The sequence below is a fragment of the Kwoniella bestiolae genome, chromosome 1, assembly GCF_000512585.2.
Source record: "Kwoniella bestiolae CBS 10118 chromosome 1, complete sequence".
Classification (NCBI taxonomy): domain Eukaryota; kingdom Fungi; phylum Basidiomycota; class Tremellomycetes; order Tremellales; family Cryptococcaceae; genus Kwoniella; species Kwoniella bestiolae.
The window spans coordinates 2,465,530-2,492,101 of record NC_089241.1 but is presented as its reverse complement, the minus strand read 5'-3'; the positions used below and the strand labels follow the sequence as shown (position 1 = coordinate 2,492,101).

At 47.4% G+C, this 26,572-nt stretch overlaps 8 protein-coding genes across 8 annotated transcripts; 1 reads left to right on the top strand and 7 right to left on the bottom strand.

Annotated features, from left to right (window-relative positions):
• Positions 1-361: 361 nt before the first annotated feature.
• On the bottom strand, positions 362-1,396 carry I302_100942 (uncharacterized protein; the record flags this gene model as incomplete). Its single annotated transcript, XM_019190955.1, has 1 exon — positions 362-1,396. The coding sequence occupies one exon, from the start codon at positions 1,394-1,396 to the stop codon at positions 362-364; it is 1,035 nt and encodes a 344-aa protein (XP_019047703.1).
• A 4,791-nt stretch (positions 1,397-6,187) lies between these two features.
• I302_100941 (uncharacterized protein) lies at positions 6,188-8,996 on the bottom strand (the record flags this gene model as incomplete). The annotated part of the gene is made up of 2 exons (XM_019190953.1): positions 6,188-6,731; positions 7,699-8,996. 2 exons carry the CDS (start codon positions 8,994-8,996, stop codon positions 6,188-6,190), a joined length of 1,842 nt encoding a protein of 613 aa, XP_019047701.1.
• Positions 8,997-10,179: 1,183 nt separating this feature from the next.
• On the bottom strand, positions 10,180-11,218 carry I302_100940 (uncharacterized protein; the record flags this gene model as incomplete). The annotated part of the gene is made up of 2 exons (XM_019190952.1): positions 10,180-11,022; positions 11,150-11,218. 2 exons carry the CDS (start codon positions 11,216-11,218, stop codon positions 10,180-10,182), a joined length of 912 nt encoding a protein of 303 aa, XP_019047700.1.
• Positions 11,219-12,168: 950 nt separating this feature from the next.
• Positions 12,169-14,681, bottom strand: I302_100939 (uncharacterized protein; the record flags this gene model as incomplete). The annotated part of the gene is made up of 3 exons (XM_019190951.1): positions 12,169-13,307; positions 13,387-13,683; positions 13,769-14,681. The coding sequence occupies 3 exons, from the start codon at positions 14,679-14,681 to the stop codon at positions 12,169-12,171; spliced, it is 2,349 nt and encodes a 782-aa protein (XP_019047699.1).
• Positions 14,682-15,244: 563 nt separating this feature from the next.
• I302_100938 (NADPH-dependent diflavin oxidoreductase 1) lies at positions 15,245-17,788 on the bottom strand (the record flags this gene model as incomplete). Its single annotated transcript, XM_019190950.1, has 9 exons — positions 15,245-15,392; positions 15,479-15,689; positions 15,753-15,899; positions 15,984-16,092; positions 16,160-16,309; positions 16,381-16,556; positions 16,644-16,777; positions 16,887-17,267; positions 17,388-17,788. The coding sequence occupies 9 exons, from the start codon at positions 17,786-17,788 to the stop codon at positions 15,245-15,247; spliced, it is 1,857 nt and encodes a 618-aa protein (XP_019047698.1).
• A 496-nt stretch (positions 17,789-18,284) lies between these two features.
• I302_100937 (uncharacterized protein) lies at positions 18,285-20,756 on the top strand (the record flags this gene model as incomplete). Its single annotated transcript, XM_019190949.1, has 16 exons — positions 18,285-18,346; positions 18,402-18,428; positions 18,499-18,669; positions 18,754-18,870; positions 18,937-19,046; positions 19,120-19,213; positions 19,281-19,317; positions 19,374-19,545; positions 19,625-19,635; positions 19,698-19,768; positions 19,837-19,887; positions 19,963-20,262; positions 20,357-20,409; positions 20,475-20,532; positions 20,582-20,650; positions 20,723-20,756. 16 exons carry the CDS (start codon positions 18,285-18,287, stop codon positions 20,754-20,756), a joined length of 1,437 nt encoding a protein of 478 aa, XP_019047697.1.
• A 235-nt stretch (positions 20,757-20,991) lies between these two features.
• Positions 20,992-21,351, bottom strand: I302_100936 (uncharacterized protein; the record flags this gene model as incomplete). Its single annotated transcript, XM_019190948.2, has 1 exon — positions 20,992-21,351. The coding sequence occupies one exon, from the start codon at positions 21,349-21,351 to the stop codon at positions 20,992-20,994; it is 360 nt and encodes a 119-aa protein (XP_019047696.2).
• Positions 21,352-22,027: 676 nt separating this feature from the next.
• I302_100935 (uncharacterized protein) lies at positions 22,028-23,334 on the bottom strand (the record flags this gene model as incomplete). Its single annotated transcript, XM_019190947.2, has 2 exons — positions 22,028-22,915; positions 22,981-23,334. The coding sequence occupies 2 exons, from the start codon at positions 23,332-23,334 to the stop codon at positions 22,028-22,030; spliced, it is 1,242 nt and encodes a 413-aa protein (XP_019047695.2).
• Positions 23,335-26,572: the final 3,238 nt, after the last annotated feature.

Sequence of the window (26,572 nt, the reverse complement as noted above, 5' to 3'; positions counted from 1 at the left end):
ATCAACCTTTTCTTTTTCGCGAACAGCTTCTTTCACGACAATATGGTGTCTACTGTAGTTGAGGGACCCGGGAGAACTGACGCCGCCTCAGTCTAGTCATACCAAAATTCGTAACCCATAGTGTCTTGTGCGTTCCTCTTATGATAAGGAGAATCCAGGTACTCTCACAACACTTCTGGGGCAAATTGCATCATGGGGTCACATGACTGCAACCTGAGCTCTACTTTATGTGATAGCCAGGAACATGGCTGGCCACCCTATTTCAGGTCGCGGGGCCGTTGGAAATCTCCCGGTCTACGGGTTTCAGAGAATCAGAAACTACATGCTTTTTGAAGTGTATACGGAAGTACCTTTCGAGAGCTCAGTCATCTCCACAAATCAATCTTCTTAGCTCCTCGGAGGTCATCTCCGTAGTGTCATCCTCATCATCATTGAGAACCACAACCATCGTTCTGTCCGAGATCAGGGATCCAGTACATACCATCTCAGCAGACGTATCTGGTAAATCTGAGGGGTACGACTTCTTCCTCTGAGTTGAAAGATCTCTGTGTCTCCTCAAGGAGGAAGCGCTTTTGAAGAAAGGGAATCTGTAAAACGTCGTTTTGGTGTCGTCTCTTGGTTGTTCCGCAATTTGCAGGTAATGAATCCCATTCTCTTGCCGGTGGCTCAATACTTGTCGATTAGCCCAATTCCTCCTCATATCTGATTCGTATTTTGTGCGATCGTAAGGTTGGTATACACGAGCTCCAGGAGCTTGACAGATACTTTGGGATATGAAGTCTAATGTCTTCATTCGTGAGTCATTTTCGAACATGAAAGAAGGCTTTCGACTCTCTGAATACCTTTGCATTTCTTTTTTGAACGTGTCTTCTCCGAAATTTATCCACCCGTTACCGTTTCTCTCAGAAAGCTTCGTCAAAGTGGTGGCGACATCAGGTGGTGACAGGTCACATTGGTGTACAATAGGCGAGTATGTTTTGCTCTTTTCCACGAGGGCATCTAAAAAAGGCCTGCTTAAGGGATCCTCCGCTCGGCCAAAGGTGGGATCCCATATGATCCCAATCTTTTTCTTTGGGGGATCTATAGACCACCATCCCGATTTATTGGTTCTGGACAAAGTGAGGCCGTGCGAAAGGAAAGGACGCAAATGTCCCTTAGCGTATTCAAGTCGAAATGGCACGGTACTGGGTCCAGCACCGAGGGAACAGGGATGGTCTTCCGCTGGGCTGGCCCCAGATCTTGCTTCATACGTATGTAAACCCTCAGCCGATGATGCGACATTGTCCATTACTGGTCCAGTGGGTGCAACGACCTCGTTGCCCACCGAGTCCTCAGGAGTGGCGAATTCCGAACCCTCATCGTCTGTGTCAGCACGAGGCGGCTGATAAGAAGACATTCAGTTGTGTCGCTCCTGTCAGATTGATGAGAGAAATCGAATGAGCGCAAAATATGTAAGAGTCGTCAATGAGATGTCGATTGAATGATGAGACGGTGGGTAAAGCAAGATCGAACCAAGGTGAGGATTATACAGTCTTGATTTCACTGGGCAGTCTGTAGACTCGCATTACTTTACATGAAGGTAGTAGCAGGTCGGGAGATCCATTGATCTTGGGAGAGATCGTGAGCCAGTGGGTGGAAAAAGTGCTTGTGAAACGTTTCCTGTGTACACCGTGAAAGGATGATGTTAAGGAGCATATAATTTGTTCTCAAGCGAAGAAGGCATGACTGATATCACCATATACTGAGTACGAGCAATATCGGATGACGAGCATGGAAAGTTGAGGTTCGCCACTCAATGACAACATTAAATGACAGAACGATATTCTCAACGCCGTTTTGCAATCTCGCTGCTGTGAAATGTCGCGGAGCCAAAATGAAATCCGCAAGACAGAGTATGCATTCGCCACAACGAAATATTGGGCTGATCTTGCCAGAACCAAATCCTCAGAAACACAAGCTTGACTGATTGTTGTCAATTTCTCTCAGGAGATATCTGAGTGTCATTCGTATTGGCCTCTGGTATCAGATGAGCGCCATTCGAGTCCAGTATTGTCATTTCCTTATCCATTGTTTCAATGACCAAAGGGCAGGGGTTCACTGTATAAGTAGTCAGGTGCAAGCGCTGACGAGCCTGGGACACCAAAGCATCTGTCCGGACTCTGGCCATCGATGTCTTTGATAAAACCGAGGCCAAATGACGATTTCCTGATGCCAGACTGAGACCTATCTCAGCATGGCAAACTCCCAAACTCGCCAGAAAGAACTAGAAAATCCCTGAAGATTAGAGACTAAAATGATTGGCTTGGAAATCTCAGTCTGACAAACCCCCTCTGCGGATCTCATTGTGGAGAGATTTCGAAATTGACGCGGAAAGCATGGTAGAGTACTTACAGTAACTTTTCGACGGAATTCATCATGTCTCTCCGCCATTCAGAAACCTCGCCATCGTAAGATCCGCGAGTGCTTGATTAATTAACATCTCTTGCTGACGGGACACGAAGCTCAAATTCGGATCGGCGTGGTGCCCGACCATCGCCAGCGCGACATAGCAGTCGAGGTCGGTAAGCATTCCGTTCTGATCTTTGAGGGCAAGCTCAGGAAAAGGCTATTGTGGCTATCTTGTTCATGAGGACTATTGCATGTCGGATTTGACCGTCAAATTGGAAAGAGATCTCTTTCGGACAGTGATTTATGCTGAAATGTAAAATTCCTTTGCTGAAAAATATCTCTTGAGCAAGGGGGAATTAACAACCATTGACATACTTGTAATTCACCCATCTCTCGCGCCCTTATTTTGTTTTTTCAATGTGCTTTTCTATCTTCTCAGTCCCATTTCCCTCCACAGACATATACAAGTAAAACAGACAACAGACATCGAAGTGCCCATTCATTAGTTTCCCTAACACCTCCTTGGTTGTCTAGTTAGTCATCTGGGTTCTCGATGGGAAACGAACGTGCGACCAGCAACAGATTGTCGAGCAGCTCCTGGTGTGTCAAAGACTGTCCTACCCTTGGCAGAGGGAAAAGGGAGGAGTCGGATCCAAAGAAATATCTGCGCGAGGGCATGCCCCAGGGGAGTTAAGGGTGACCGGAACGAAACAAGCTCGTCTCTCGTTTCACCAACAGTGCGTAAGTAATGGTTGGCATCCTTTTCCTCGTAGCCCAAAAGCTCAATCTGACTCACACTTTATAGACCGCACACCTGGAAGGTTATACATCTTGATCAGAACATAGCACTACATACTGAACGAAGGGACATCCACGTCTTCAGCTCTGTTGTATTCTACCCCCTCTTTCATCGTTACCTTTTTTTGGTATTTTTTTGTTTTTTTGTTTTTTTTCATTCGCCTGGTTCATCTAGGAACATAACATGTGAATAGCACTGAGCCTAGTGTGTGCACATCCAGCAGGAATGTCACCAGTGTCTTCGAGATGCCCTTCGGCTGGCTAGCTCGTCACCTCGCTCCTTGTTATCGTCGAAAACGGAGATCAGCCCTAAAGACAGTCAGGCACTTAGTCGTGCCGAGGGTAGATCATCATTGCCAGTAGAGATAGAAGGATCATCTCTCCCAGCACCTGAATGACCCCCTCTACTGTGAGAACTAAAAGGGTTTCTCGTGTCAAAGTTGTTCGACAAGTTGGATAAACCTGTGCGGAGCTCTAAAAACTCTTCGTAGACAGCTTTCTACCTTCTACGCTGCCTTTAGCCATGGTGTCATGGCTGGCAAGCTTGAGGGAGGGTCTTTTGTCGTACTCGAAACAACTCATCTCCTCATCATAAGTGTCTTCGAGGTGCTCTTGACACTCCTTAATTCGGTTGTCATTCAGAGCGGTCACAGCATTGGCCACTCCATTTGACAAGTCGGGTTTCGCGCTGGGCACGTATCTCGGGCAAGTCTTTTTCCACACCTCAGACCTCGAACAGCCGGCTGAGTGAGATCTTTGGAGTCTCCAGGTCCGTGATAGAGGTGTCTGAAGGATTGATGCGTTCCTGCTCCTCTGTTTAAGCTGCGGAAAATCTAGCCTGGTGTTCTGAAAATTGGGTCAGTCAATGTTGATCATTTCGTATGTGAAATCGCCACATCATGCGAAAAGCCGAGAACAGTCTCAAGTTCTGATTATTCGATTTGGTACAAAAAGCTGTTGCTATTGCAGTATACAGTAGAATGTACCAATCCTCATCGTAAGACCATGCATACAGATAGGCCGTGTTCAATGGTGCCTACCTCTTTCATTCTTTACCTTTGGGCTCACCAACAGTTTGAAAGAGAAGATATTCATCCTCCAACATATGACCTAGTAAGATTGTGCCCTCCCATTTCTTCTGAGTACCGCTGTGGGATTCCTCCGTGTTCACAGGATTTTAGGAGCTCTCACTGAGCCGAAGTCGTCTGATCAAGCTCTTGGTAGTAGCCTGGCTGACGAGCTCGATGTTTGGTATATCTGCCTGGCACCGGTATGAGCACTTTTCCGTTTGGAAAAATGTAGCCCAAGCTTCTGCCCTAGCTTTCTAGTCATTCCCAGTGAGTTCAGGCGACAGAGCTGCAACACCCTCCCATGGTCAATAACGCGTTTCGAATTGCCTCGTTTTGTTCAACTTATGAAAGACGCGTTCAATGAACTCAACGGGTTCATGTGGATTAGATTAGAATCTGGTACCAACGGGATCCAAGGCGCCAAGCTTGTTTCAGCACCTACCGGTTCATACCATTGACTATCTTCTCGGTGACTGAGGTATATTCGGTTTCTAAAAATGGGGTGAGATACAGGATTCGACTATCATTGGCTGGACATTGGGTATCTGAGTGGCCAGTGATTCAAAGGTCCTTGAAAGAGCGTGAGAGGACCATGGGCAGCTTTGGCAATAGCATTCGTGATAAAATTCTGGGCTCGATTGCCGGAGAGAGAACCTTCAGGTGATTCGATGCTGCGTTACGATCCTCGATGACTTGCACGGGCTTTGAGTTGACGGAACCAGGCTAGTTGGGACGTTCCGAGTCGTTGCAATGGTAAGTGTGCGGTGCAAAAAGGTAATGGGCACTTGTGGTCCGCGAGGTGCGGGCAAAGAGGTTGATTAAGGTGAAAAAAGGGACAGTCCCTTCGTGCTATAGTGCAAGTTGTAATTTAAGCCCCGGTGTAGACGGCCTTCGCGAGGGACTAGACCAAAATGTCGTCTGCCTTCCCTCTGATCTGGACAATCGAAGAGTAAGAAGACCGCCTAACCGAAGTGAGGTTCCGGACCTGTTGTAAACGATGTTGCATGCGAGACGAAAAGAAGAGAAGAAGAGATATGAAAATTTTCTAGTCCAAGCGCGCTTCCACAACAGGACCTTATGGGCATCTCCTGGAAAAGAGTGGTGATGTCCAAGCTACAGGCTTTTCTTCAATTCGCGGATAACAATGGAAGGTCTAGCCTCGTACAATATGGCAACACATCCCCGGATATTAAACGGGTTTTGACCTCCGCTACGTTGGGAAAAGGCGTCACAGATTTGTCCTGTCAATGGTCTTCTCATGTTACACCACCTTACTACTTCAGTACCTGCATCTTTTTCACCGTCTTGTCACGAGACGCGCAAGAAACAAGACATAACGACATGAAGCATCTCCTAGACATCTGCGCTGGGATGCGCCGGTGCTGCTAGAGCTCGTACAGAGTATGCAGACTGTAACGCAAGTCGTTATCCACCTGACCCTCCAGTACATATTATGCATATTCCGAGTGAAAAGCTGTATTGCTCCTGTTATAAGGCGAGATGTACACCTAAAATCTCAAAAAATATCCCTCAGCCTTGAAGCTTGCCTGGGGCAGCGATACATCAATGCACATGAAATGTATACATCACGGGGAGCAGTATTTACAGTCAACAACCATAAATGGATGACTTTCTTTCCGTCGAGACGTCTATCTAACAAGTGAAGGAGGATGTTCACCAAGTAAGAGTTCCCTGTTCTTGTATGAAATTACCTTTTCGGTCTCCCTTTCGCTCTATCGTTGGTCACATTGCTTGGGCTTGCTATTCTGGTTTGCGTCTTTCCGCTTTGTTGTTTTTGCTTTTCTTCGTTGTTTTCTGGTTCTAGAAGTCACAAATATAAACGAGAAGGCTGCAATTGTAGTATTGACATCATTGTTACATTCGCTGGTTTACTCTTGAGGATACAGATTCTCCGAATTTCCATCACCAGGTCACTCATCCAGACCGTGAACGCTCGACGTGATAGCAAGTAAGTCACGGAGTACGGCGGTCTCACGATCGTCTGTTGGGGAGTGGACACCGATCATCGACCTCATCATGGGGATAGCGCCAGCATCGGGGACATTCCCAGCTAACATTTGTGTGACACACAACCCGATGAGCTCTCTCCGCGAGATGTTATCAGTTGCTCCTAGTGTTTCGGCTTCTGTGTTGACGTTGTGCCTTCCATGTTGTTTCATGTGCCCGATGGACTGGGCGTGCAACCATTCTAATGTGTATTGGACCTCCGATTCTCTAGATTGGCGTAGTCGATGGTTGTCTTCATACTCGAACGCGTTGAATCGCTCTGGAACTGTCCCTTGGCTGGTATGGTCTTGCATTTTACCACTTGAAGCTGCTCCCACTGCCGCCTTCGAACTTTCAGCATCCCGAGGATCTCGTTGTGTGTCTGTGTACGAAGCGACGCTTATGGGAGTAGCAGCGCCAGGTGCAGAGGTTTCATCACCATCAATCTCCGACTCGACATAGGGTTTTCTGTATGGTGACATGATCTCTTTGAGCTGCAATCGATGTTGAATGGGGGCAGGGTGTCCAATACTGAAGTGGCAAGAAAGTGGCAAAATCGAGAAGAAGTCTTCGACGAGTATGAGAGATGGCAAAGCGAAATACCCCCTGAATGCACGCAGTACTTATACAGTCCTCCTAGACTTGCCTTCTCTCCGAGACGAAGGCAGTAGGTCATGTACCCTTTGTGATGTGGAGGCTCAGGGTGTCATACCTGTCAAACCGACGTCAAAGGTCCTTCTGTGCTATATGTTTGATCCCCTATTTGACGATTTTCCTGCACAGCATTCATAAAGGGATGAGAAGCCAGCGTCCTGCTCAATGAGATGACGACATCGATAGGGCTGGAGCCAGTCTCGAGCACAGTTCCTGACAAATGATTCGCTGATCACGACTCAGGGGCAAAAAGAGAGGCAACAGGTGACTTGTCATATCTCGTCTGTTGTGTCAAAGCTCCTTTGCACAGATTTACTTGCGAAGACATGTAAAAGATTGAAAAAATGTATGTGTGTGCTTGCGGATCCAAGCATCGCAGCTACCCCGGCAAGCTTCTTGACCACTAGATTTGTTTCTTCTCTCCTTGTATCCATACATAAGTATCGATCCTTGCGGACGTGCTTTGAGCCACCCGATAAAGGCAAGGCATACGCTCACAAGCCTAGCTTCTCTACCTCACCTGATCATGACACTGATTCAGGCGTCCGTATATAGTGTCTGAAAAGCGATACATACTTGTGTTTCAATTCAATAACGGTAGGGTATGTCTGTTTGCGGGGATCTAGTCACTACCCAGAGTACCGAGTACTTCTCATCGTAGCATCATGCAAGTGAAGGAACAAAGGATGAAACATAATCATAACACCGACTTATGAAGCTCCTTCTCTCACCTGTTCCTTTCGGTCCGTCATTACCGTAGCCTTTTGACTTCTGAACCCACGCTTTGTATTGCTCGTAGGAGACATGAGAAAGGGTGGATGGATCGCCGAAATTTTGATAGTGCTGAGGAGGGAGATGGAGGTAGGTGAAATGATTTGCGTTGGTTGCATCACCTTTATAGATCCCATTTGCATAATCCTTGAGCCTTCTAGCTTCGCGATTCACGAGATCTCTTGTAGTGTTGTAAGCTCTTTTTTTAGAGTCCAAGGTCTGCTCCGTATCCGGGACTGATATGGATCCAGGGAAGTGTCTGTATGTGTTTCTGATCTTTTTGCTGAAATCTAAGCTCCTTTGGTGATTCTCTTTACTGGCAGTGTAACCAGGAATGCTTGCTAGGCGGACACTGAACCCTATTTCGGGGAGCACCAAATTGTTACTACCAGCGCTAGAGGTTGGCACGACCCATTGGAGGTATCTTTGAATCATACCGCCATGTTCTGGACAGAGATCATATGCGTGGTCGTGTTTGTCGTTGCATGGCGTTTCTTGCAAAGTGTCGGTTCCGGCAGCGGACTTGAGATAAGCCCCTTTTTTCAAGAAAGAGGTCGTCAACACAATCTCTTTTGATCCTTCCACTCCATCCGCGTAGAAGTCTTCGACTTCTCGCTCGAAGCTATCGAAATCATATACACCTTTGTTTTTCCAGTCCCAATTAGGATGTTCAATGGCAGGATCCGGATGGGCACTGGCGTAAACTTCCACTGGCACAAACTTAACGTCAAACATCTCGCTCTTCTCTGGACATTCCCACCTGAATCTCTCCCACGCTCGAAAGAACGCGTCCTCGTCCAAGGTGCGAGCCTCCTCAGAAAAAGTCTCATTTATTATGCTCCACGTCTTGGGGAGGGTATGATCAGAAACAACCTGTGGGATCGGAATCCAACGTTTTGCCTTTACGGATGGAACATAGTATTCGTAATCGAAAGCCCTACTGAAATCTTTCACCTCTTCAGAAGGCTCGGCACCTTCCTCCCACGTCAGTCGCCCTAGCGCAAAATGTTCAGGGTATTCGCTGAACGATTTGATGCCTTTCACCAGACGGCCGGTGCCTAAGAACGTTGGTTTTTGTTTCCTACTCGTACTTGTTCCTTGTAATAAATCTTCGCGAGGAGCCTCGCCTGATTCGTGGGCTATGTCCGCGATGACACTCGAAGCATCCATTTCAAGGTCATGATCACCAGTACTATCGTCCGGTGTCGCTGGAGGCAGGGGTATTATAGAAGCTTGTGTATCTGAAAGAGCAGCATCATCCGAGTTCAAGTGGCTGGCGACTTCGACGGTAGTGCTATGTTCTTGCATCTTTGATGGGGCGACGGCGTCAATAATCGGTCAAAAGGCGATATCAGTCAGACGAGCTGTACCAAGATGGAAGTTTCAGACTCAAGTCAGCCAATGCTGAGATGTTGCCGCTGGATGAAAGTGGCAAAGGTGAGATTCAAGTGATGCTCTTCATATATAGTGTTGTCCTGAGCGCAGCGTAAAGCAAATCCGACGTCGCCGGAACAGGTCGAGACCAATAAGAACGCCTCGAAAGTTGCTCTTGCTATGATACAATCCTTTCCGATCCTCCAGCCCTGCGAAGCTCAAGTACTCTTTCGATCATCGGATCATACGGTTCTCCTCAGCATTTGCATTTTTGGTCTTGAGAAAGGAGTGCAGCGTCTAGATTTCGGGCCAATTCAGACAAACGTTGCGCTTCTAGGCCAAACACAGCTTGTCAGTCGTCCCTTGATATTGTAATGACAAGACATGAGGTGGCGTAATGTAGCCTTCTTGAGAAGAACACACCATACTGGTCCAGGCTCTCAGACGCACAGAAGCATCGTTGGCGTGCACTACGCCGGTGATAGTCAGTCAGCAAATGAAGCACTGCATCTACTGTCTATAATTCCGTAAGTCCTGTGGCTCCCAGAGGGACTTTGACTTCATGATGTATAGTGAGATCTTAACACAACAGCAGATTGTCCGATTTGTATATCATACATTGAGAGTGGCGAAGGACAAGGAGTGATCTTTTGCTTTGTCCGGCTCACAGACTGCCAAAATTCCTGCATCTCTCCCGGGATGAGGAGGATTTTGGAGAGGGTTTTACTACTATCATGAAAAGAACTTATGACAAAATTTTGATTCTGACAAGAGGCAGACTAATGTGATTTTATGTATACTTGACATTGAGTCATCTTGAGAAGTTGGGAAGGCTGTTGAGTGTGGCGAATTAGATTCAAGTCAGCCATGACATGAATGTTTGGACTATGCACGCAAGTGAGGACATTCCCATTCGGAACACATGTGACATCATACGCAGGAGTTGACAATGCTACCCAATGGAGACACTGAAGACAAACGGGGAATTATGTTGTGCCCAGAAATTGCCAACAAGAGACGGGCCTTTTGTAGTCCATCTTGACCAAGTCAATAACATTTCACAATCAAAGAACGAAGTCCCCCCATAAGCTAGGTAGATCTATGCGCGAACACATGGTTATCTTGCAGTCGACTCTACTGTTCTCAAGTCTTGCTGATGATTTGCCAAGAAGGCAGTCCTTTTGGTGTCCAGTCCATTAAGACATTTCTGCTCGGCCGAAGTAAAACTGGAAGCATCTTGTAATTTTTGGTGACCGCTGGTCGGCCTTTTTGGTCTCAGAGTCAGAGAAGCCGGGCTAGAACGATTAGGATCCGAGATATCTGCGATCGACTTCATCAAAAAATCATGATACCCATCCCAATCTAGAACGTTCAATCTCCTCGCTGTCTTAGGGGCGATTGAATATAATTGTGATCCACTCAATGCCAGAGTTGCAATCCCGTTCTTCTTCCAATCAGGTAACGCCTCTTTGGTTCGGGCCAAACACCTTTCCGCATACTGACCAAGGTCTTGCTCCCATTCTTGGGTTTTAGCCACATAGTCGCTCGGTTGATCTCGGCTGGATCCACTCTCACAACTGCCACCCGGGAGTGGGCGGTGGATGGGTCCACCCCGGTTCATCAAGTTAGTGGATAAGACACTTCGGAATTTATGGAGCTCGGCGTTCATGAGGCCCTCGTGAGATTTAGGTTCGATCCCGTGGGAAGTCGAGAATCTCCCAGTACGGCAGACGAGGATCTGACCTATCGCGCCTTGATCACCCGCCAGACCCGTCCTTCTTTTTGAAGATGGTGCGGAAGATGGCTGTGCACCCGTCTTGATGTACGATAGAATCACGAATGATGGGGCTGAACTATCATCTTTCGGTCTCAATATGGATGCAAGCTTGGTTGAGAGATGACGGCCTTTTTCCTTTCCCCTTGGCAAGAGGAGGGATCGTGTTTCCGGAATTTGCGACCTCTGCACAAACGGTCAGATCTGTAAATTCCTCCGGAGTAGAATGAATGGTCAAAGGCTCTTCTCCAAGAGCTGAATCGCGAGTGAGAGATTTAAGTAATCTTCTAGACCAATCTGCATGTTGTGTTACCTTGAGTCGTTCTTCAAGTTCCGATGCAGCCCTTTCAGCCTCTTGCATCTGCCCGCTTCTCGAATCCATTGCTTGCGGACAGCTCACAGTGACCAGGGTTCTATAGTCAGGATAATGGACCGAGAAGCCTTGAGCGCATGACCGGTCTTCTTTAGGGTGAGCCTGCTCAGCACACCAGTAGGTGGCGGAGATCTGGGGCGCGTTGAGCTTTGGATCGAGCGTGTATTATATCTGAAGGTCATTTCATTGAGATTTGGTAAGTCGGTCGCGAAGGAAGTTGTGGGCGTTTGTAGCGTACAGATTATCGGGGAAAGAACATATATCTGTCCACTGATCCCCCAACCATTTTATGGCTTTCTTATATCTGCCCGAAAGGGTGGCAAAATGGCATTCAATCATCACAGCGAGTCTCAAGAGTTGACCGTTTTCCCCGCTGCCTAGCGTACAAAGGAGGATGTGCCAAAAACCTTCGGACAACCTTTGACCTAGCACCGTAAGAGCTTGCGTTTCAGACCCCATGGTTCCAGGTCCTGGTCTCTCGTAACTTCTGCATCATCGCTCTCGCGCAAAGGAACATCATTCGAAAAGTGTTTTCAACCACAACAAGGGTGGCAGCGAATCGTTCTCTCACTAGAAGCAGCAGACGATGAGGCGCAGTCATTGGAGCAATGGTCATTCTGCGATGTTCCCGCAAGCTTGTTGCCTCCTTCCATCTAGAATGATATTACACGCCTGTCATCACGCCGCCATCATGAACATCATGCTAAAGGGAGGATGACACACCATGCATATGGCTCATAAATGGCTGTTGGTACACTTGTAACCGGAACCCAAAGGATGACAGGTCAAATGAGGTATCTATGCAAATACAAAAAATGTCAATACGATAGATCTAATACAGTACTGTACATCAATTGGCGAAGACAGATTGTCATGGACCAATGGTAGACAAAAACAAGTTCAAATTCAAATTCGATAACGATACTGTAAGGTGATCCTGGCGCAAGCCTAGGCTATGATCAGAATGGATCTTCGTCCTCCCCCAACACTCCCATACTGATCACCTCTCCCTCCGGGTCAATGACCGTCGTAGTATTCGCTGCACCTCCTTCCACATACCCTTCAACAAGTTGGAAAATGTCCGAATGGGATTTACTCCTTGCCCTCGTACTGGGTGTTCCCGAATTACTATGGGTCATCACCAATCTCCGTCTGATTGACGGAGTAGGCGAGGTGGGGTTAGAGGGTACGCCGGTGGAATGTGCGGGTGAGACGTGCAGGGATGATGAAGAATAGGTTATACCCCGCTTTCGTCTGGAGGTGCTGGGCGAAGACGACGGGACGGTGTCAGGCGAATGGACTGGAACGTTGGTGATTGATCGACGTAATCTCGGTAAGGTATGGGGTCCACTGAACGTATCGATCGTAGATCTTGGGAAGGGGATTCCGTGCAACTCCAATGAAGAAGTGGTAGCGTCGTCTGATAGAGGTTTAGGGTGATTGGCAGTCGGTGTGATGGACCCTGAGGATCTTCTTGATGAGGTTTCACCTTGAGAATGAGGTAATGAATCGGTGTCGACCGTTGGTCCTGCTGGAGTGGTAGGCTCTCCAATATCCAACTTCAACGCACTGGTATTGGTGATTGGAGTTTGTTTGGGAGTTCTAATTCTACTTGATCTACTATAATCGTCCATTGCGTCTATCTCACTAGGCAGTACCTCTGTCTGACCGGCCGGTAGACCCACACCCAGCTCTTCTCCATCTCTATCCACAACCATTGGAGAAGTTTCCATCTCCTGTTCGACCGATTCGCCCAATTTACTCTCGTGTCTACCTTCCTGCTCTTCAATTGAGGGTAAGGTCTGACACACCCATCTGCCCACGTTGTTGATTGCGGCTGTAGTGGCGGGGAGGAACGAAAACATCTGAAAGACATGTACCATGTCTTCGTACAATTCGTGAGTGACGTGTACACCGGCCAAAGTGGCTTTATGAGCCAGGAGAGTGATCTCATCTCGAAGGACTTCAGAATCGCCAGATTGGATGAGCATAGGTGGGAGGCCCTCGAAATCGCCAAACAGGGGTGAAGCGTAGGGGTGGGTAAGGTAGGTTGCGATGCCTTTGGGGCCGAGGTAGCAACCCACGGGATTAAGATGATCTATGAGATGTGGATATGTCAAGATCAGTCGTATGTTCTTATATAGAGTAGAGTGGGTATTTATCGGATCATCACTCACCATCAGCCTCAGGTCGGGGAACCACGTCTGTAGCTGCATTCTCGTCCCAACTTCCGCAACTCATTGTGAGATCTACCCAGGGACTCATCAACACCAACCCAGCAGGTAACTTGTACCCCTCATCGCGGAGATACATGCACAATGCGAGCGATAAGCCTCCACCAGCAGAATCTCCAGCGATGACGATATTTTCGGGCGGTATTGATAGAGGAGGGGCGAGCAGACGTAAGTATCCATTGAGAACGTCGTGCAACGGAAGGGGAAAGACATGTTCGGGTGCCAGACGGTAGGTGATTGCTGGAAAACCAGATATTCCAGTATTAGCATATAAATGATCAGTTTATGGCAAGTGAGATTGAGAAGCGAGATAACTCAGACCCACCAAACACCCTGGCATTACAGCTCTTACTAACACCAATAGTGATCAATCGGTGGGTAGCGGCATTCCCGACATAATAAGCCCCACCATGAACATAGTATATCACCCGTTCAGCTACCTTGTCAGTGTCCGAGTCGGTCGTAGGTGTAGCAGTACTAGTACTGGTGCTTGAATTGCTTCTATTCGTTTTGTTCGGTGAGACCGGTGTCGACGTAGTAGGGGAGGAGTATTTCTCGTTTGAGCGTAGTCGTAGTTCGTTGGCCAGCATACTCGATCTGGAAGGTGTGTTGGCTGATGATTTCCTCCTTGTGTTATTCCTATTCCTCTGCCTCCGTTTCGCTTTCAACATCTTCCATACATCCGTCCCCACCACCCATTCTCCCGATAATTCCCTCTGCCCATTCTCATTCAGATCAAATTCCCTCAAAAAACCCCTAGCAATCTCATCTCCCTTCCTCAAGGGCACTTTGAAGGTTATGGGCGTGACCACCGCATCTCCAGGTAAGGGAACCAAGAAATGTAATGAGATGAACCGTCTAATCAGGACTATATCTGCTAAGGACGAATGATCCGCTATATTCCTCATAAAGGAGGTTATGAATGTCATTCTATACCCCCATGATTTCCTTTTCGGTCCCACCAAGAAATGGCTCAGTAAGTTGAGATAGACATGTAATCCTTTGGTGAGGATGAACCGAAGGAATAACCACCATGTTGGTAGTGTCCATAGTAATGGGCTGGCAGAGGTAGCTGGAGGTAATCTCTGCGTGAGGGATGGGTCGACACGAGAGGACGGAGGTAGAGGAGAGGGTGAGCGGAGGGGGTGGGCGGTGGTGTAGTTCCGTAGTAGGTGTTTGACGGGCAGGGGTTGAGCACTGGCATTGATATTGGCTGAAGGTAATTGGGCCGTCGACATGTTGCTATATGGTGACCATTGGAGTGATGGGACGAATATGCTAAGCTGATTTGTATTCTGTATTTCTATTCCTACTCGTCTATGTACATGACCTGGCTGAGCAGGTCAGACCGGGGTGCAATGCGATTATCGCTCTATACTAATGCAGGCGATTGGTGATGATGATCAAATATATTATGATGATTGTGATTGTTGAAAATGAGATTGTTATAAACTTGTTGACCAGTCGCGTGTGATGTATTTAACGTTCACGAATGATGGGTTGTCTCACAAGAACTAGATGAGACCTCTGCTGGAATCACCCTGAGCTATCAATGATGCATGATCAATGAAGAATGATGATGAAGACGATGGTAATGGTGATGACGGTGGTGGCAATGAGATGTTAAGCAAAGCAAGGCCTACGTTGGTGGTGAGGTAAACAATGCTAAATAACCTATACTACTCGTTATTTGTTATTTCTCCTTCCGGACCGATCATCAACAGCGAGCATTCAGCACGTGATGATGAGTGAAATGCATACAACTCTCTAGATTCTAATCGATACATGCTAGTAGCCCATCTTACCAACTCTCCTCACCACCTCGCTTCTCCTCAAACATCCTCTCTATATATTCTGTAGATTCCTCTTCCGTGAAAGTGCCCGCACCCTCCATACTGACACACCAAGCCAAAGCTTCTCTAACTTCTCTAGGCATCGCATTGGACGATCTGGATAATGACATCAGATCTAATCAGATACCATCACAAGGGGTAGAAAAGGGATGGCATCATGAGCTGTCAGACTGATCACTCACCCAGATATATACACATATCCACCTCTATCGACCAACCATTCTTGCACCTCCTCCTTATTCTCCTTGATCAGATGCTGCACATACACCTTCTCCTCTTGGTCCCTACTAGCAGCAATTTGGATATTGACACCCATCTCACCATACTTCTGCAACTCTTCTGAGAAGTAGAGATCGGCATATTTGGAACGACATCCGAAATACAGTGCGGTGTCTGACATATTCAGTCAATATTGGGGTCCATTCCTGGAACCTGGTCAGGGAGAGGTCGACTCACTCTCGATCGCACCTTGCTTTACTCTAGTCTCAACAAACGCTCTCATTGGAGCTACACCTGTCCCGGGGCCTACCAGGATTACTGGCGTCTCAGGATTGGGAGGTAGGAATAATGTGGGAGGTGATATGTGAATCGGTATTCTCGTTCCTACATTATAAAACACGACAATTCAGATCAGATGTCAATCAAGCTCATAACAGTACCGAGAGATGCCGAGGGGGTCTAACTCACCAATAGTCAACTGATCAAGCCATTGTGAACATAACCCCCTTCTTGGTATTTTGAGGTTAGTCTTATACTCCACTAATGCTACTAACAGCTGAACGTTTCCAGGATGAGCCTGTAGCCGAGCTGATCAGCCACACTGCGCCAGATTTTTCCTATCAAATAGAAGGAGAGCAACTTACATCCCATGAACTAGCTATCGAGAACTGTCGCCTCCTAAGCGGGGGTAAGATCTCCAATATATGCGATAAAGGTATTTTCGTTTGCCGGAAATCTGCTAAAGTCTCTACGATCGATCGTGAAGGTCTAGTAGCGTACGTATGTATTTCGTCCTGCGCACACACCCCATGAATCAGTTCCAATCATCATTCGATTGACCGGTCTGGAACTGCTCAACACTCACAGGATCATCTATGAACTCATCCAGCCGCTCTTGTTCCCTCTCGTCAGGGGACAATCTCCTCAACCACTCGAAAAAGCTTTTCCGGGGGGAGCAACGTATATCCAGGTGGTTGGTGAGTAACGATCGGAGGGTGGTGGGTTTGGAAGAGGGTGGAAGGTGTTGAGGGAGTGGTTGTTCTGTACGGAGCAAGTGAAGTTAGTGGGGTCTCATTCTCCGACTTTCCGCAATTGGCACGAGAAGGAACAGGTGCGGACCCGACTCACCTTGTAATAATGAGTCAACCCTCATAGGTATATCCGCCTGAGATTCCAAATCCATCATCTCCAGAAAATCATCGACTTCTTCTTTACTCGATTGTGGCTGGAGCGAGCATATCGATCCGGGTAGGTAAGGGGTCCTAACCAATGCAGATAGATGACATTAGTGGATGCCCTTCGTTCATTGAAACGAATGTATACTTTGGACTCATTTTATGACTTGATCAGAACATCCAGTAAGAAACTCACACATCATCTTCGAATTCTAGCTCTATCTCCCTCACATCCTGCCACCAATCTCCCTTCGTCACCCTCTCATTCTTCCTCAACGTCGCCCAAACCCAATCATCAGGTTTAACCAGTCCATCATCTTCATCACGTAATGTATCTTCCACTCGTGTAGGTGCAGAGGTACTATGTCCATTAGGTGTGGACGATATCGATAATCCATCCAGGGGTATGTCCAGATCCCCATTTGTCCGTTTTGACGAGGTGGCTATGGGAGTTAGAGAATATATCGGGGGTGGTAGTTCTGTTGAGGATATTGGGACGTAGTCTGGAGATACAGGAAGGTAAGGTAGGAAAGTATCGAGGGTTTGTTGAAGCCATGGTATGAAGGCGTCTTCTATACTGTTATAGTCATTGATGTTAGCTTGGTCAATCTTGAAACATAGTGCGATCCCAGGCTTTAGCTCTTGTCCAATTCCCATCGATTGAAGTGTTAACGAGGTATAAGCAAAATTGACTAACCCATTAGGACTCCTCTCATCCCCCCACCCATACTCCCCCAATTTATTAGCTCCCAACCCTTCCATACGTCTAGCCAATATCTTCCCAGCATAGCAAAACCGCTCGTACGAACTATCCCCCAGCCCAAATAATGTGAAATGGACGTCTTCCAGGATATCATCAGGTAAATTCGATCTGAGCAATGCTTTCCATAAATCCATCATTGCTGGTGGTGGATCTCCTCGTCCGTGGGTCGAGGTCACCAGGATCAGGAGTGGGACGTGAATGAGGGATGAGATGGGGAAAGTGTCCATTGATTGACAAGTGACTTTTCGACCTTGGGCACGGAATGATCGGGATATTCGATGGGACACATCTTGGGCGTTGCCTGTTTCTGAGGCGTAGAGGATCAGGGGGATCATGGGGGCTGATCTATCGTTGAGAGTCTATCGCTGTTAGACATGTGATTGAAGTGAATGGTGAGATTACTTCAAAAATCGAGTTATCAGATGGGGAGTGAATTCTTATGACCTCCACTTTGATCCTTTTACTCGCAACCTGATTCCACCGGACAGTGTGACACTCTCTCACTTTGTGAGCAGGATTGGCTGTGCATCGCACGTAGAGCAAGTGACAGGGGAGGCTCGACTGCTAGAGGGATATTGGATGAGGAGCACGCATGCATAGACGACCAAGTGAGAAAGAAATGGATGGGGATGGGGATATCAAGATAAGGAGTAAGCTCATGGTACCCTGAATTGCGAATGAGTTGTGATTTGAATGACATCAACAGCGGACAACCACACCCGCAAGGTAACTTACTTCTGAATGGGATCCAGTACCATTTCCTACATCTATCTCTGTCTAATCTTCACCTTTCTATCTCATCACGTTCACAAGTAACAGACATCATACAACATGCCCTCCCCAGAACTGTTCAAACTCCCCTACGACAGAGTCTCCCCAAAAGACAAGCAGAGGTGTGTGTCTCTTGACATGAGCTCGAGCCTCACGCTGACCGGCTTTTCATCGTAGTTTTGCTTACACCACTCTCGTTAAGAGGTATGGACATTTCAATTAATACTGTGATGCTGGATTTGAGCTCATGAACTGATCTGTGCACACTTTGTAGATGGCCCGTTGTCCTCACCAACGTCGTCTCGGCAGTGTCCAACGTGAACCATGAGATATCCATGAACTCTGACAACTCTCCTGAAACCCAGGAGAAATTGGAAGAAGGCAAGAAGATAATCAGTCAGATTAGTCAGATGAAATATGACATGAGCCATAACGCAGCTTTGACGTGGGTTGTATCTTATTCTTGCTCTTTCACTACTGCGTCACATGGTCCAAGCTGACGAGATGAGGATGTTCTGGACGGGTACAGACCAATCGAGAATGATGGTGATATAAATAGAGAATGTTATAATGACGAGCTAAAGACGTATCCGGACCACGATAGGAGGTGGAGTACGATGAATTGGTTATTCGCTGAATGTTATGTGTAAGTGGTACAAGGCAAGTGTGCAGTACGGTATAATAAGACAGATGTTGACCGAAGTGAAAACAGTTATCGAAGACTACGAAGCTATTTCGCCTCTACAGTCCATTGGAAGGACTATGATCCGTTCTTCGGACAGAAAGCAGAAACCTACAAATCGAGTTCAACAGCTATTGTTCGTGAGTGGTGTGATGCCATTACAGTTCTACAGTGTACTACAATTAATGACTGTATCGTGTTGGTTCTGTATAGACCTCGCAAAAGCGATGAATCAAGCTGTAGAGGAAAAAGATGAATTAGTCAAGGAATCTGAGAAACCAGGCTCAGCTTTGGAAATCGCTTTCATGTGAGTCCTACCTCCCCTTATACTCATTTCCTCTACATCGTTCAAGCTGATGATCCTATGTGCGAAGGGAAATGATCCAAGCCGACCTATGGGGTAATGCGACCGTGAGTACAATCCTCTATCTGATGCGTCAGTCCGGCTAATACCCTGTATATCGTAGGACCTGTCACTCTTGATCGACCTCAAATACGAAGATCTCCAGAAACTTCAAGCTGTAGGAGCTGCCGCGCAGGAGGAACAAGCGAAGTATATCCTGAGGAACGATCTGGGTAAAGCATGGGATCACTTGAAGACTTTGAAAGGTGGAAGAGTAGATTTCGTTCTGGATAATGGTGAGTTGATAATCCCAATTGCAGATTGGGAACTCATGTATGGAGGTGTATGAGCTGATATGAGTACCTGCCTGCAAAGCTGGTTTCGAGGTGAGATATCAGGAAGTCGTGATGACCCAGTACAGAGTGACTAATGTGATTGTATTGACTAGCTCTTCACCGATTTGATCTTGGCCGATTTCTTGGTATCTTGTACGCCTTTTGTTGATCAGGTGGTATTCCAGTGAGTCCCCCTCAATCTCTATAATGTAATTTACAGAGGTGCAAAGCTGACATTTCGTCTGTGTGTAGTCCTAAAGCAATCCCATGGTTCGTTTCCGACGTGCTGCCATATGACTTTACGTAGGTTCAAGTTCCTCTCTTCTCGATCTATTCATTGTATTTGAGCTCACTGCTGAGTTTCCCGTGACGCGACAGCTGGGCAATTGACTCCCTACTCGACACATCGTTCTTCGCATCTCACGCTTCTACCCCCCTGACCCCAGATGATCTTGCCTCCTTATCAGCACTGGCAGCAAGGTGGAAGAGACATCTTAGCTCTGGACGATTCAAGCTGTCCGTACCCGAAGACACCAAGTTGGGCAAAGCTACCCCCCTAGGTAGATTCTGGACTACCCAATACTCGTTCCAGGACCTTCCAGAGATTGCACCGGGGACATTGCAGGAGTTGAGAAGGAGCGATTTGGTGATCTTTAAGGGTGATCTGAATTATAGGAAGTGAGTTACTCCGTATAATGGTTGGAACGGTTTTGCCTTGCTTGGGATCATTAGTGAGGAAGAATTATTAGCTGATTCACTTGCTGCTGCTTAGACTTGTCGGAGACGCTTGGTGGCCTACTACTACGCCTTTCGAGGAGGCACTGGGTATGTCCTGGCTTTCGATGTTGAATTTTTGGGAGAAATCAATGAGCTGATACACGTTCGAATAGGTCCTCTCGCTGGAAAGATCACGCTGTTGAGTTTGAGAACGAACAAAGCTGATACGATGTGAGTTGACATTTCTCGTATGGATGTGCTGAGTTGACGTGTACCTCAGCGTCGGTCTGGAGGAAGGTATAGAAGAGAGGCTGAACAAAGAAGCTCCCGATTGGAGAGTTTCGGGAAAGTAAGTGATGATATTCCCCTCAAAAAGCTTGATGTGTGGGAAGGCTGATGACTTGTTGTCTTGGTCTCGTAGATACGCAGTGGTATCTTTCTCCAAACGACGATAATCCGATGTGAAATGAGATGACACATAACGAAAATAGAATTATAGAATTATGCATATGCACGAACAGAGTATATAGGAATGCACTAATGGATACATCGCTCGGGTCAGAAACGCCCGCTCATGGTCAGTCGGCCAACAGTATATGAGGGGAAATCAACGTCTAGTGTCCGATTCAACGCATAGGTCAATATCAAGTGTCCAGTGTCTGCCCTTTAAAATTGTCCCACTCCTTCAGCCTACTCCAACCCCTCCCCCCTCGTAACTTTATTCAACAGATCGCCATTCACCCCCATCCTCGTCGGAGTGGTCTTCCTAGGCGTAAACACGTCCCTAGGGGAAGTAGGCGGCGAAGGCGGAGGAGGATTCTCTCGTGGAGAAGGCCATGGAGGTGGGGGTTTCCTCCTCGATGAGGGTGTACGCGTCGGAGTCAAATTCTGATTGGGTGTATCTGGTGTTCCATCCAGGTCTGACGAGATCTTGTTCGCTAATTGATCAGGAGGCGTAGACGGTCTAGGAGAGGAGACGAGGTGATTGATCCGGAGCGATCGTCTTCTACCTCCATTCCATTCCATTCCTTCCATCGTCCATTCCTCCATTCCTCCATTTCCTCATGTCCTCCATCCATTTCCATTCCATTCCATCCAGATCTCCTTCATCCGTCCATCCTCCCATTCCATTCCGCCTCCGGTCAGATCCGTTCCATTCCTCTCCATTCCACTCCTTCCTCCATTCCTTCGTCCGATCCATCCTTTTCCTCCGTCCATTTCCGTCCTCCATCCATTCCTCCGGTCGAATCCTCCTTCCATCCTTCCGTCCATTCCATCCATTCATCCATCAGCTCCATTTCCATCCATCCATGTCCATCCTTTCCATTCCACTCCATTCCGTCCGGTCGTCAAATCCATTCCATTCCATTCCATCCATTCTTTCCATTCCTCATCCTCCACTCTTCCATCCATTCCATCCATTCCATCCATCCGTCCATTCCTTCCCCCTTCCTTTCCTTCCTCCGATCCTTTCCTTTCTTTCCTTCCTTCCATCCGCTTTCTTTCCTCCGGACCATCTCCATCCTTCCATCCATTCCCCTCCATCCGGCTCTGTCCATCCGTCCCCTTCCATCCATCATTCCATCCAGCTGTCCATTCCATTTCCTCCCGTCCTTTCCTTTCCATTCCATCCCTTCCTCCTGTCCATTCCTCCATCCTTTCGTCCTTCCTTCCATTCCTCCACTCATTTCCTCCATTCCTCCATTCCTCCATCCTTCCATCCATTTCACTCGTCCGGTCCTTTCCCCCCCCCCTTCAGGACTTCGAAGAACTGGTTCGAGTTGTGATAATGGTGGTGAGGCAGTGTGAGACCTCCCTCGGCAAGTAGCTGTGGGGTAGGTGGTAGAGAGCCGCCGTTGGACGAGGAGGATCGTGATCGATGAACAGGGGATGACAGCGGTCCCGAGTCGGCTCTTAACGATGGGGTTTCCAACTCGTCAAACACAAAAACCGTATCTTCCGCTTGCCATTCCTCCGTCTCCGGGATGTCCTGCAAAGGCATCACACCCTCTACGCTCTGGTATTGCGGTGTGGGTGTCGAAGATGCAGAGGGGTTTTGGGCGGCATAGTGGGCAAGGCGTAGTTCCTCTTCACCCATTGTGAAGGTGTCTACCTCCAGTACGAGTTTTCGAAGAGCAGCAAGTGAGATTCGGTCGGCGGGGTTGATAGTGAAGATTTGTTGGAGCACGAACAGACATTGTGATGAGATGGGAAGGATACGTCGAAGGAAGTTGGGGTCATTGAGGAAAGAGTTGAATGATTCGTCTGATGGCGAGGCGATTCTCCAGGGGTTTCGTCCACAGACCAAGTTGACCAGTATCACGCCTAATGACCAGACATCTCCTGGTCGTGTAGGATATGAACCGTTCTCAGGGAACCAGTCTCCAAGACATTCTGGCGCAATGTAGAATGTTGACCCACATCCGAACTCGCTCGACTCCTGTTCTGAGGTGGCTAAACCGAAGTCACATATGCGTACTCGCGTACCATCTTGTGAACAGACGATGTTTTCCGGCTTGATGTCACGGTGACTTATGCCCAGTGAGTGAAGCCATGCTACACCGTCCAGCAGTTGCAGGAAGACATCACGTATGAGTTCGTCGTCGCCAACATACTATAAAGAGGTATTAGCTTGGATCGCGACTCGAAGGAATGTGATCCAAAGGAGGGGTTACTCACGCGCTGCTTATCTGTTATCATGGCAAACAAATCACCTTCCTCACCGAATTCCATGACCACGTATACACTATCACCTTCCTCGATCATCCTGTCCATGGCAATGATGCTAGGATGAGCGGATGCCAGACGATGCAATGCGATCTCTCGACGCTGGAAGTGCTTTTGCCGCGAGTCAAGACCGTGTCGACGAAGGCATTTCACCGCACGCCACAGTGGTTGGGAGTATTTGTAATCAATGGCAAGGTAGACCACGCCGTATGCGCCGGTGCCGACAACCTGAGTGAGTTCTAGACAACCGTTGTCGATGACTTTTGGAAGCCCGCCAGCGGGGTGAGTTGAGCTTGAGGCGTTCATGTTGAATATGTTGGGTCGTAATATTCGTTGGGACGTGAAGTTGGTGATCGAGATTCCTTCCTTTAAATATTTATATAAGGATTTTGTGATCGAGAATGATGACAAGGGTAGACGTGCGATGAAGCGTGCTTATAAATGATTTTGGGTGACAGAACAGAAAGGTGATCGTTTCTGGATTTGAGAGTCGTAGATGTCGATGATGATGGTGGTGTTGATGGTTTGTTCTCTCACTTGGAACAATGCTAGAGTAGATTTAATGAGAGTGATAAGCGTTGTGAAGTCGAGTGAATGCAAATTATAGGAAACAGAGTTTGATAGTGGATATATAAACAGAATCTTTGAAAGAAACAGAAACAGAACTGGAGTATTGTATTCTTCGAAACAAAAATGGTTGTACGACTATCAATCCAACAGAAGAGAGTTCGTCGTGTTGGTATATTTCGCTCAAGTAAGGAAAAAACGGGAATGTCGACGCAACATCAGTAATCACTACTAACCACAAAAGGTCCCAATCATATTCCCTGCTGTTTCTTCTCTTGAGAAACCCTGGGGTGCTGTACACAAGCGTAAAGCGTACGCAAGTGCATCTCAACTGGATGACTAAAGAAAGTCGTCAGCCAAATAAACCCTTAGATGAGCGGTCAGGGCAAGAGCAAAGGCAGAGGAAAAGGAAAAGACAAGAGAATTCTGGTTTAATAACCTTTGGTCCCGCTTACTCAGACATCTCGTTGCGGTGTTCTCCTCTTTCGACCGTGGACCTAGGAGTAACGTATCAGGGTGGGATCTTCCCACTTTACTGGACCTTTTCTTTTTGTTGCGAAAATGAATACAGGCCCTGATAGTGTGGCGTTCTCGTACTCGTTCCTGGTTCACAGAAAGCAGAGGAACGTCGGGCAGAGGAACCTCACAATTTCCACAAGAAGCAAATGGGACATCGACCATGCCTGAAACGGAAGCCCTTGTCAGGCGACATGCAAAACAAGTGAGATGTGGGTGATACATATCTCATTGGTTTTACGCATGACGCGTAGCTCGTGCTTTTCCCCTTTCGTGTTTTACCCTCTGGCCCTCCACAGCCTCAGTCTCATTTGGAGGGATGAAATTCAATAGACCTGCACTAGTTTCGCAGCCTCCTGTCATTAACATTGATTAGCTTCAATTGGTGCGTGACTGTTTGTCGTTTTCGATCAGACATAGCGTGTCTGTCGTAGCTGCAGATGAAACCGCGGTAACTTGACCGGATTCGATAAATCACTTCGCTGTCTCTGTCCTGTGGCGTCCCATCATATGTTTGCGACACCTGGATGTCTGACCTGTTCAGAACTTGTTGCCACTCGCCCAAGCTTTCGGATGCAAAGCTTGTGCCGACTCTTGAGAGGTACAGGGCACACTCGCGTGCCCTCCTCGCCTTTGCCTTGGTCGGTTCCTTCAGGTGACTAAAAGTCTTCTCGTACATCATGCCTCGTCGCTGCCGAGCTGTGGTAATTACCTAAAGATGCAGATTTAGCAGATTTGCACGGCCGTCAATCGCTGAAGAGCTTCTTACGTGACTGTAAAGTAGGGAAAGATATCGGCATGTGTTCGCGTAAAGATCGACGTTAGCGTCTGCTGCCTTCAAGCCTCACTTTGGAAGTTTCTCGTTATCCCGTTTCTCCACGCGACCATTTGCAATTCCGTTGCATCTCGATTTCGGGGCAGACAGATCTGGATCGGAATGTTCTCTGTCATGTACGCAGACCAGTCAATTTGTCGAGATGGAAAGTCACCCGTACCTTTGCGACCCTTACGTTCTACTATCGTGGTATCGACTAAAAGGATTTTTATCAGGTAAAGGTAGGTAACGAATGTGTAAACAACATTCATTATGGTTATTTGATTCCAGTTGTTTGGAAATCTTTTCACAAATCTCTTACATAATAATGCATAGGCCCCATCTATCCACCGCGCGTTAGTATCTTATTTAGTAGTGAGTTCCTTGACTTACTCAAGCCGCATATAGGATCGATCGCACCTCCACAATCATATAAATCTGATCTGATCGGAATGAAAATGAATCTTCTCAAACCAAACCGAGAAACTCTATTGAAAACTGAACATGGTTGTTCGCAAGAACCTGTTCAAATCAATCACCTTCTCGTAAATTTTCTATTGATGATCTCATCTAAGACAACCTAGTTCGATCAGTCGTGGCAAGTTCTCGCGACAATCGCTGTGCTGTTGCGAGTGTTCCATGCACAGTACAGTAGTTCGCACAGTGCAAATTAGCATTTCGGTAACTGACCATTTACGTGTAGTCTATTGGGGGGGGAGCAAACCGAAGAAAACTCCAAGATCTTACTTTGCGGCATCTGAATTTCATAGATCTGATTGAAAATCAACATTCCGATCACATAACAAATAACATACACATACCTTACCGTAATAGTTCTCACCAGATGTGGAGGTCTTGTAATATCTTTTCTACTGCGAGACCGTCTTGTCTCTCCCACTGCAACTCAGCGTTCAAGAGGCGCCGACCGCGCAACGTAAGGCAGGCAAAACGCGTAGTCGAACGATACAAATGTATTAGGCAGACGTCCTCCTCAAGCGGTTAGCAGTCTCGCCAATCTGCTAATGTATGATTGCACCAAGCGTGGCGATCTGCCAACAAACAGCGTGGAAGTGGCGGGACTCACCGTCTTCACGGCCGCCGGGATTCAGGTGATCTTCGTCATACAGGAGAAAACTTACAATACCCTTGCCCTCCATCTGAGCTCGTACAATGACGCACTTGGGTGGTCCTCGTGTGCATCGAAATGATGTTTCAGTTGGTGTTGTACTGTATCCTTTCGGAAGACTATCCTCACTCTCCGAACTTGGGCTGAATATACCTTGAAAGAGGCTTTTCAGGATTGTGGTTATGTCCTCGCCGTCTCCGCCTTCAGGTCAAGTTATGTAAAAGCAAGTCCGGTGGAGGCGCACACGACCTTTGGTTACCAAATATCCCAGTCCAGAGGCTCTCTCCGGCGTGGCATGACCTTTGACCTGAACGCATGGCAAAGGCGTATCTATCTCTCGCGCCTGAACTGAGGTGAATCTTCCTCATTCCAGCTGGTCCTTTAGGAGGCATGCGATTAGTACAGATAAAAATCTCGAATGAGGTCAAACGAACTACCAGTAGTTTTACCTGCATCGCGTGGCGGAGTACTCATGTGCTTCCCTTATGGATCGACTAGTCCAGATGGGATACAGGGGTACT